The 10,458-nt window shown below is 31.0% G+C and overlaps 2 protein-coding genes across 4 annotated transcripts; one reads left to right on the top strand and one right to left on the bottom strand.

The window, feature by feature from the left end:
• The first annotated feature begins 3,966 nt into the window (after window positions 1-3,966).
• LOC122598477 (dynein light chain LC6, flagellar outer arm-like) lies at window positions 3,967-9,221 on the top strand. 3 transcript variants are annotated; one of them, XR_006323634.1, is made up of 4 exons: window positions 3,967-4,337; window positions 4,523-4,652; window positions 8,677-8,762; window positions 8,939-9,221. XR_006323634.1 is itself a non-coding variant. In XM_043771068.1 (3 exons), exons 1-3 carry the CDS (start codon window positions 4,200-4,202, stop codon window positions 8,703-8,705), a joined length of 297 nt encoding a protein of 98 aa, XP_043627003.1. In that variant the 5' UTR covers window positions 3,967-4,199; the 3' UTR covers window positions 8,706-8,829. The 3 variants fall into 3 exon arrangements, 2 of the variants coding, with proteins under 2 accessions (XP_043627003.1, XP_043627004.1); XM_043771068.1 differs by lacking the exon at window positions 8,939-9,221 and having other exon boundaries at window positions 8,677-8,829; XM_043771069.1 differs by lacking the exons at window positions 8,677-8,762; window positions 8,939-9,221 and having other exon boundaries at window positions 3,976-4,337; window positions 4,523-4,866.
• Window positions 5,405-8,674, bottom strand: LOC122598476. Its single transcript, XM_043771067.1, has 5 exons — window positions 8,486-8,674; window positions 7,515-8,124; window positions 6,534-7,402; window positions 6,382-6,451; window positions 5,405-6,112 (listed from the first exon to the last, which is right to left on the bottom strand). Exons 2-5 carry the CDS (start codon window positions 8,119-8,121, stop codon window positions 5,529-5,531), a joined length of 2,130 nt encoding a protein of 709 aa, XP_043627002.1. The 5' UTR covers window positions 8,122-8,124; window positions 8,486-8,674; the 3' UTR covers window positions 5,405-5,528.
• Window positions 9,222-10,458: the final 1,237 nt, after the last annotated feature.

Below are 10,458 nucleotides of genomic sequence, written 5' to 3'. Positions count from 1 at the left end.
TTACAATATTTATCTTATAATCTCTATTTACTCTCAAACCAATGTAATTTATTTTATTAAATATAACATAAAATATTAAATCAAAACTATATACACAAAATTAAAAAAAAAAAACTCAAAACCCATATTAAGATATAAGAAGACGTCCAATACATTTATTAATTTGGCAATGATATTTGATATTAATAATATTATTTATTAAAATATATACAACTTTGAAGACTATATCATAATTTAAAATTTATTTAAAAATATTATTAGGTTATACATGACCAAACAATTTTGTTCTTTCTCCTTCGTTCTCTTGGCCGAAACCTTAACCAAAATTGGTTATTCCAGCCACAAAAAAATGTCTATTTTATAATGATAATAGTAGTTATTTTGAGTTTTACGAATGAATTTCTTGATTGTTGGAGATAAAATACTTTATTTCCTAATTGTGTTTAGGATTATTTTTTCCCGTCACTACATAAGGTTTTTTCTTCATCTTTTCAGCATAACTGAAAGCAAAAACTATAATGATTTTCTCTTATTTATCTTATTAGTTTTTTACTTATTCGTATTGTATTTATGTGTATTTTATATGACTAAATTTTTGTCATGTTTAGTTTTTTTACTTTGTATATATTATTTCGTTTGATGAATATATAGATATCATGTTACATTATCGATTTACGTTTGATTTGTTGATGATATCAAAATATCTTAGGTTAAATGTTGGTGTGTAATCACTATAGTAGGTTTAGTGACTGTGATATCGACATGTCAGAAAAGACAAAAGATGACCAGAGTAATCCAAAAATTAACCATTAACTATAACATAATCAATTTCAACATAATAAGCCTATAGAATAGCTATTTATTAATCTATAAAATAACCTTTTTAACTAGCAAAACAATCCAATGATTCATTCTTAGAAAAGTATCACTATTAACCTCACAAACATAAAAAGCACTCAAGGAGAAGTAAGAGAAATTAACTTTGCACTGCCGATAAAATCATCGCGTGATACACGATTGCTAGTCCAAACATTAATACTTAGATATTGTAACCCTTTAGTAAACAGTTTAGTGGTATTGGTTTAAGGACAATATATAAAAAATTTATCTATAGAAAAAGAGCGAACAATCAATTTTATATTATTTTAAGGTTAAATATAAAAAAGGACGCGTGAAAAATATATAGAAAAATAGGAGATAATGTAGGAATTAATTAGGAGGGAGCTTTATACTAAAGAAGGAAGATTAAGAATGTTAAGTGTATCTCAACCCCTTCTTTTAGTTATATTATAGGTTAAAGAGCTTCATTTAGCAAAACTCTAAATTTTATTAGTTTTAATACCCTCTGACCGTGTGATTACATTAACTTTGATACCACTTTGTTAAGATTAATCACCAAAACAAGAAATCAATACACATAAAACGAATAACTAAATTAAAGAGAAAACGATTTACTGGGTTCAACTCACTAGTCTAGTTTATTATCATAAATCAATCTTTTCAAGCATACAACTTTCCATGAAAGATTCGATATTGGAAACCCTCTAACATTATTGCATCTTCGAAGACACAAATGAGGGTATCTCAATACAGCTTATTACCCCTCACTTTTCTCTCAACCTCCTTATTTAAATGAAAATTCCAAAATAGGGTACACAAACTCACATAGACACATATGACTTGGAAGCTATCATTTTCCTAGCAGCTATTACAGAAGATTTGAATCAAACTATTAAGCCTGATCTCGCGGTCCTTTAGATCATACGAGAGCAAGTATTCGCGTGTTGCGACGGTGAGATGATGGGGGTGATAGGTCATAGCGTGTGATAAGTCATAGAAGGTGATAGGTCATAGAGTGTGATAGCCAAATGCCTTAGCCGTACGGGATCCGTCCTTGGATTTAAAAATTCGTTGAAAGTATATCGAATGACAATGAAAAAACATGAATATAAATTTTATGATTTATCGATATACGGTTTTTGAGAGAAAAGATTTTAAATGAGTTGGAGTAATAAATGATTTATGGAGGAAAGAGAAAAAAAATGATTGGTTGAGATTTGAGGAGATGGAAAGGATAATATAGTTATTTTAAGTAAATATAGAATTGATAGGGTATCATTTTGGGGAGGTACTTAAAATCAATATTGAAAATTTAAGTTCAATGTTGAAAATCTAGAGGCTTTTTGTTATTGCTTATTACCGTATAAAGTTTATATCAAACTATTAACCCTGATCCCGTTTATAGTAACTATGTTAAGGTAGCATAATGAAATATCTTAATATGACGAGAGTAAATATCCGTGCGTTGCGGCGGTGAAATGGTGGGGGTGATAGCTAGGTCATAGAGTGTGATATGTCAAAGGAGTTGATATGTCATAGAGTATGATAGTCAAATGCCTTAGTCGTATGGGTTTCGCTCTCATATTTAAAAATTCGTCAAAAGTATATCGAATGACATCTCTAATGAAAGAGGCATGAAATTTTAAGAATACCCACCTAATTTTTATAATTTATCGATGTACGGTTTTTGAGATAAAAGATTTTGAATGAATTGAAGGAATAAATGATTTATGGAGGAGAGATAAAAAAAAATGATTGGTTGATATTTGAGAAGAAAGAAATGATATTATAGTTATTTTAGATAAAATAGAATAGATAAAGGGATGAATTTTAGAAAAGTAAATGTTGAAACTTAAAATGTTAGACAGTGGGAATTTGCTTTATAATATTGTATAAATATAGATTATAAAATAAAAAATTTGATTCTTAAACGATCATGAAATACCCATGTTTTGATCACGTACATCTCGATCATTGACCTCTTGGAATAATTTCCAACAAAAGAAAAAATCTCTCCATTTCGTTTGGTCTATAGTTTCGATTTTTGAATTCAAATTAATTATCTATGATGTTGAAGATTAATGAAATTTATAGTTTAGCTTTAGCCCAACTTGCAGATTGGCTTAGGATTGTTAAACTATGAATGCCTTGTACTCATATTGGGCCTTGGCCATTCACTAGTTGCTAAGTTGCTAGTTTTTCAAGATCCACATGATCATCGCTTACATGTTCCAACTTCCAAGTCATCTAATTTAATTAAATTCCACATCAATGCAATAAAAGTTACACATGGTGGCGGTTTGTCATAAACATAGTTAAGACTAGGAGTTGTGTCTTCATACGTTAGTGTCAATATGTATATTACATAGTGGTCTCTCCCTTTAGATGTGCTGTAAAAGATAGTCGTGTACTTAATTGCTATGACAATTGTCACTTAATTTAACTCAAAATGCCTACTTCAAACTCTACAATGACTCCCTATACCTTTCACATGACGCTATTTTCTTAGGCTAAGACAATTAAAAGTATCCAAATTTTCATGTTTTGTTATTTTGTTAACTTAATAGTTTTCATATTATCATTTAGTGGCAAGTGATGTGATGTTTTATATGATTATCATGTCGATAATAATACTGGCTTCCTAACGAACATGTATTTGAAATATATGGTCCATTCATTGCCAAGATATATGGTGGTTTTTAGTTTTTCTTATTTACAATATTCCTATATTTTTATTTAAAAAATAACATATTATGGAAACCATAATCTCGATATCACAATTGGATATCTATCGATTATGTACACATTTGATTTGATGTATAAATTACCTCTCATATGTACAAAAATGATCGTTCTAAACTTACTCAAATACCATGTGGACACATATGATCATCTTGCCACACGTTACGTGTCGGCCATACCCTACGAATAATGAAAAAGAACAATAAAATCTTGTACTTTATTTACAAAAAGTGACAATCATAAGTCATGGGTGACATTTTGATAACTAAAAAGATGGGTATGCATTAGACTCTTATGAAAACAAACAAAAACATGCCACCATTCAGAGTTTTCCACACCTTGGCAATGAATGGACCTATTCAATAAGTCGACTAGAAGTTTCATAGTTTGTTATAGGACAATGAAGTTTATGGCCCTTAATTTCTCATCTACAATCATTACCCTTTTCACATTTTCAGTATTTCAAATTTTTCAATGACTTGCTACTCTTACTATAAATATATAGAATCTTGAAGTGTATAATTAATTCAAGAAACTATATAGATACATAGAATCTTGAAAAATTTTTTTTATAAAGTTTAGTGATCAATAAACATTTTGAAAGGAAGATATATAGAATGTTGGAAGGGAAAGCATATGTTAAGGATACAGATATGCCATTGAAGATGCAAGTTCATGCAATGGATTCTGCATCTCATGCTCTTGATGTTTATGATGTTATTGACTGCACTTCCATTGCTGCACATATCAAGAAGGTATCTTTTTTCATTTAACATCTTTTTTTTTTTTTTTTTGTAATTTGAGTATATTTGAGTATATTCAGGCTACAAAAGGGTCATTCAAATGTTTTTTTTTTTGTGTGCAAGTGTTTTGAACATGTTTTTTATGTTTATGTAATATTTTGTGAATAAATTTGTGAATTTTTTTGATGAATTTGTAGGAATTTGATAAGGTTTATGGTGGTGGATGGCAATGTGTAGTGGGCTCAAATTTTAGTAGCTTCTTTACTCACTCAAAAGGCTCTTTCATCTATTTCTCATTGGAGACTCTCAGTTTCCTCATCTTTAAAGGTGCTTCTTCTTGATTTCTTTAATCAAGAACTATAGGCTTCTTCATCTTTTTCATAAGTAGAATAGATTGGTCTAAATCAATTATAGAATTTGAATATTGTACCATGTTTGATAGGCCATACTCTTTATTTCATTTTAGCATAAAGCAATAACATCATATTTGTAAATTATGCATAAGTCTTTTTATTTGAACGTGAACCAAAATTTGGAATAATAAAGCTATCTGACTTGGCACAAACCTTTTCAACAAGAAAAATCCCATCAAACTTTCAAAATGATTATTTTTTAAAAAGAAAAAGAAAATGGGTTTATAGTAATCAAGTTGCATGTTCAAGATAATGATGTGACAGCTGACGTGTCAATAACTTTGTCAATATCAAGTCTTTCGTATTCTTATGTGACACCTCAATATTGGTTATCTAAGCTTTTAAAAGCCATCACCACTTGGGCGGGGTGGTAGAGGCGTTGGCCTCTTGGAGAAAAGACCAGGGTTTAAATTTTGGCAATGGTGTACAATTGTGGAGTTTATAGTGTAGTAATAAAGTAGATTTTCAGTTCAATAAAAATCTAAGCTTTTAAATCACAGATTTTGTAACGTTGATCGTTCTTTCTGTGACAAAAGAAGTGTTTACCTCCAGAAGTAAACAGAGATCAGTTGCAATCTACAATTTTTATACAATACAGAATAATATACAAGTTGTTATAACTGGAATGTGTTGGTTTGTGCCATTCTACATGCAAAAAACAGCACCTTTTAACTATAATCAATCTACTAAAACGTTATATATCTACTAGAATTAAGTAGCCAATTCATGATTTCGTATCATTATCATGCTACAAAACACTATAAAAATTACTTTAGCGTGCATTTGCATACTACGTCTTCTGCACAAATCGACCTCTACTTACAAGTTCTATTAGTATATCATCGATTAATTTGCTCAATACCATCTTCTCCAAATCTAACACAGCTTCCTCAACCTCATTTACAGTACACCCATCCGTCCACCCAGCAGTCCATACTCCTCCATTTGTACTTAAATACAAATCTCTTTCCAAAATTCTAGAAATTGTATCTGCATTAGAACTCTCATTTGAAAACTTACTGTAATTTACTAAATTTTCAACTCCTTTAGCAATTTCCGTCATCATATGACCCTCAGAAGTGCAAACCCTTGATGGTAATATGCATCTCAGAAATGGATTTTGCCTTTGGTTTTCATGCTCCAATAACTCGTTTACACAGTCCTGAAAAAGCTCAAAATTGGCAGGTTCAGAATCTTGAAAACTGCTTATAGTTTTCAAGATTTTTTCTTTCCTTTCAATGACATCAAAAACACCACTTTCTCCATGATCATTTCTAGCTTCAAAGTGATCCATACTTGGTACAGCATCAGTAACATGATCTAAACTCTTTTCAAAAGCTTCAGAGAGAGATTGCTGTCTCACATTATCATGTTCTGTACAAAGTAGATCAAACAATGTAAAGACTACATTATTAGGTATACGACTATAAGCATTAGCTGCATTCAGTAGCCCATTGAAAGATAATTTGAACTTAAGCCTTAAGCCGAAGTTCTGGATGGTCTACCAGGTCTTGATATGTATGAATTATTTTTAGCCAAAGTTTTAAAAATTTGAGGATTTTATGAGTAACACAACATTTGGTTACCTTTCTATACAATTATGACAAATTTAAAACTATGTTCATGTTTAGTATATAAATTACCTCTAATCGTAACTTCAGATTCGAGAGTGTTCTCCTGATCAGGCATATTGATCTGCACAACTTTGTGACTCTGCAAGGATAAGTAAACAGAGTTAGAACCAAACTTTTTTCATAAATCTTATATCTATTGTTGAAAAGTTGAAAGAACTCACGAGAGTAGGCTTTTCAATCTTCATAATCTTCTTCTGGTTGCTTGATTTGTTGGTGGATAAAGCTGAAGAAGATATGCGTTTTGTTATGGAATTTGGGGAAACACTTCTCTGTATCTTCACTTCCTTCAAAGAATCATTTTTCGAGGCTAAACTTGCTGATTTTGCCTTCTCTACTATACTCCTCCTGACAGGTGGTGCAATCTTTTGAATTTTGTCTATTTTTTTCACAACCTCTTGATTTCTTTGTGGTTTTGTGACAACGAGAGCAGAAGCTTTTTGCTTATTTGAAGGCAGTTTCATTTTCCCTCTAGTCTTGACAGATATATCTTCGGCTTTTGCCTTTTCTTGATGAAGTTTTCTCATTGGATTATCATAAACTTTTACATTCTGATTATCAGGGCCTAAACGATGGGGTCTCATTAAAACAATCGGTGGTGTCTCCTCTGTCAAACTTTTACTTGTTTGTTTGATCACATGCTTGTTACTTCTCAATAGTCCTTTTGATTGCATCATTACAATGATCTCATCTAATGACATATGTTCTCTATCCATCCTTTGACCATGTTCTCTATCCATCTTTTGACCCAAAAATTGAGGTTTCTTTGCATTTGGCAAGTCAACATCGAAAGCTGGCCTCATTTTGCTAGTCACCTCCAATTGTTTCGGGGGACTAGAAGGAAGCAGTTTTGAAGGAAACTGGTCTAAACCCATAAGTTTTGCGATCAAATTTGACCGTTTTGGCTTTTCCTCAGTAGCCCTTGATGAAAAAGAGTCGGAAGAGGTGAACTCGTGAGTCGAATAAATCATTGAAGACGATCTACTTGAGCTAGTTGAAGCTATATCGGGAGATGACTGCAATGTCCTTTTACCTGCAGAGTCAAAATATCTACAAATAAATGCATATGGAAAAATATATGAATATCAGGGACAAAAGTTATTTAACTTATAGATTTATGCTAAACTTATTAACTTCTATCAAACCTGCTAATGCATCAGTGTCTCTGCCTGCCAAAGCACTCTCTTGATAAGCCTTATTTGGCAAAAGATTTTGCTTTGAAAGTCCTTCTCTAATCACATCTCTTAGCTCAGAGTAACAATCTCTTGATGACCCATTTGCTAGTTTTCTTTCTTTTTGGTAGCCCGAATCATAACTTCTGAAACTTTCAAACCGGCCCTGGTCAAGTCTATCGGAAAGGTCTTCACCCAACTTCTCTTGTTTTTTCTTCAAATTTGTCATATACGAACTTTCTTGCAACTTGCCAAGCATCATGAGAGATTCTTGAAGATCAAGAGCTCCTTTTAGCAAATCTTTCGCAATATCTTTTGGTTGGCCTCTAAAACTAGTCCCATTTGACCAAGAATCAATAGCTTGATTTAGCTTTTGAGCTCCATTCTTGACCTCAACAAGAGACATTTTCTCTTTCTCTTTTGAACTCTTTGGTTGTGTTTTATTTTCAGCTTTTCTAGAACTCATTTTTGTAGTATCAGTTTTGGATATTCTGATTGTTTTACCTTCAACTACACCTCTTGGATCTTCACAAGTGACAAATGATCTATACACAACTGATCTCAGGCTTTCTTGAGGCATATTCTATTCACAATATAATTGCAATTGATAAAGTCAGACGCTTTTTAAAAATTATCAAAAATTCCATTTGAGTTACACTTGTTGCTTATTCTATCAAAGAATTTTTAGTCCACAAAAGACAAAATTCCAAAGAATTTGTCCGGCTTCATGCCAAGCAAGACAAATGCAAAGTTAAAAAATCATCAATTGCCGCCTTTAAAGAAACCAAAGAATGTAAATGCTTCAATATATACATACATATATCTTTCTACATACAAACACCACCTCCATTTTATCTTTTTACATATAATGACAGATATAAACAACAACAACAATACAAAAAGATTGAAACAAAATAACTATATAATTCAATAAAAGTAAGTACCTTTTGAGTGTTTATCTGCTACCAAACAGAAGTAATCACCATTGACCAAACCCAACAAATTGTCTCACAAATTTTCAAAAAAATTTGCAAAAACAAAATACCCAGATGAAAAAAAGTGATTTGAGGTCACAAAACTACCATTAATGAACCTAAAAACTTAACCTTTTTTTGCTTCACATGGTTTCTGTTAGGTTTGGTGGTGTGTGAAAATGAAAAGTGAGCAAACTAGATCCACACAAGAAGAACAAAAGGGCAAGTGAATCTTGACTTTATATATGTAAGTATATATGAATAAATTTTCCTTCTTTTTTGTTTTTGCACCATGAAAAATAGAAAACAAAACACGAGGTGTAAGAAATCAAGATTTTTTTTAATAAGAAAAAGAAAATGAAGTGAGAGTGTAAAGTAAGTGGCTTTAATTAAGTTAAAATGTTAAAAATCAAATCTTTTCAGGTGCCCATGAATCATGAAATGATGGTAAGTTTGCAGGTGAAGTAACACATTTGTTGAAGAAGAAACAAAGATTTTAAGCAAAAGTAGGAAAACGAATGGTTTTTATTTTAATATTTTTGTTGGTTGAAAAATAAGTAATAGTAATGTGAATGGCTATGGATAGCAATAATTGGGAGTTTAAGGAAATCGGTGATATATGTTTGATATCAACATTGTCATGAATTCAGATCCCTTTTTTATTTTTTGGGTATCCCAAGAAGAAAGAAAAATATACTTCCTTGAAAATAAGCAATGTTTATAATAAGAAAATAATAATTATTTTTTTGTATCATAATCATGTTTACATGTGATAAAATCATTACCGTTTGGCTCCTAGCATGTGATTACTAAAGTATTTGATGTAATTGTTCGAAAATCTAGAGGATTATGACTTGTAGTATTTTTATTTTACTTATTTTATAAATTAGATTATCATAACACTATCCTAATTGGTAATCTACAATTCTTCAAAAAAAATTTTTTATCTTAGTTAGATTTTAACTTTTTAAACTTTGATCTTCTCATAATTTCTTATATTTTAAAATTCATATAAGTCAAATGATTTCAATAAAATGAATAGATGTTAAATTATTTTTATTTTAATAGCTTAATTTTGCCAATGGGGTTAGGTCTTTAACTTTGATAGGATTCACTTGGATTTGAATCTCACTTCTCAAATTTATGGGGTGGATTAATAAGGATTTTTTCAAAAGTCCTAGTTTTTAGGTATACGTGTAATTTAGAACTAGAAATAAGATAAAATGTCGTTAAAAAAAGTCTTATTTTTAAGAGCTAAAAGATTATATTAAAATATCATTTTCATAGATTTTAATGTTAAGAAAAAACATCTTTTTTTTAACAGTTAGTCGGTATTCGATATCAGGAAACACCTCATCGTATAATAGTAAAACCTTACACGTATTCTAGACTACGAGATGTAGAACAAAAGCCGTTGAAATGATTATAATAATAATAATCTTATCATGCAAAACTGAGTTAGTCTGCTACCTAAAAACATCTTTTATTAGTATGTGTTCACGTGTCTTTGAACATTAGCTCAATGGTTGAAAGATCATCCCCCCATTCATGAGGTCTTAAGTTCAAATTTTGGGGAGGACATAAGGAGGTCCCTTTATGAGGGTTTGGCTTGGGTTTACCTAGGTTCAAGTTTGAAGGGGCAGGGTTTACCCCTATTAATTGTCGTGCTTTCGGGCGGATTAGTAGGGGGTTTTTCCCCATCGGGTATTTGAAATAGGGATTTCTACTTCGAGGGAACTCTCTAACGCGGATCCGGTTAAGATAACGTATGCTAAACCTCTTGTTGTTGAATCGCGACACGAAGTTTTCAACGAAATTCACCTTAAAAAAAAAACTATTCACGTACGTGTAATGTCATTTTGAATGACATTAAATTCCAGCTTTTATGACCAAAGAGTTATATTAATAGATATATATATACAATGTGTAGTTTTTGGGAAAGA

This window comes from Erigeron canadensis, chromosome 4 (genome assembly GCF_010389155.1).
Source record: "Erigeron canadensis isolate Cc75 chromosome 4, C_canadensis_v1, whole genome shotgun sequence".
Classification (NCBI taxonomy): Eukaryota; Viridiplantae; Streptophyta; class Magnoliopsida; order Asterales; family Asteraceae; genus Erigeron; species Erigeron canadensis.
Note: the sequence above shows the minus strand (reverse complement) of the source record. Positions and strands in the feature narration are given on the sequence as shown.

Excerpts from the sequence above, each read along its gene's own strand:
- LOC122598477 (XM_043771068.1), top strand. The coding sequence starts at position 4,200 with ATGTTGGAAGGGAAAGCATATGTTAAGGATACAGATATGCCATTGAAG. Across the intron at positions 4,338-4,522 it reads TTGCTGCACATATCAAGAAG|GAATTTGATAAGGTTTATGG; the intron begins GTATCTTTTTTC and ends ATGAATTTGTAG. Across the intron at positions 4,653-8,676 it reads CAGTTTCCTCATCTTTAAAG|GTTTGGTGGTGTGTGAAAAT; the intron begins GTGCTTCTTCTT and ends GGTTTCTGTTAG.
- LOC122598476 (XM_043771067.1), bottom strand. The coding sequence starts at position 8,121 with ATGCCTCAAGAAAGCCTGAGATCAGTTGTGTATAGATCATTTGTCACT. Across the intron at positions 7,403-7,514 it reads AGACACTGATGCATTAGCAG|GTAAAAGGACATTGCAGTCA; the intron begins GTTTGATAGAAG and ends TTGACTCTGCAG. Across the intron at positions 6,452-6,533 it reads AGATTGAAAAGCCTACTCTC|AGTCACAAAGTTGTGCAGAT; the intron begins GTGAGTTCTTTC and ends TTATCCTTGCAG.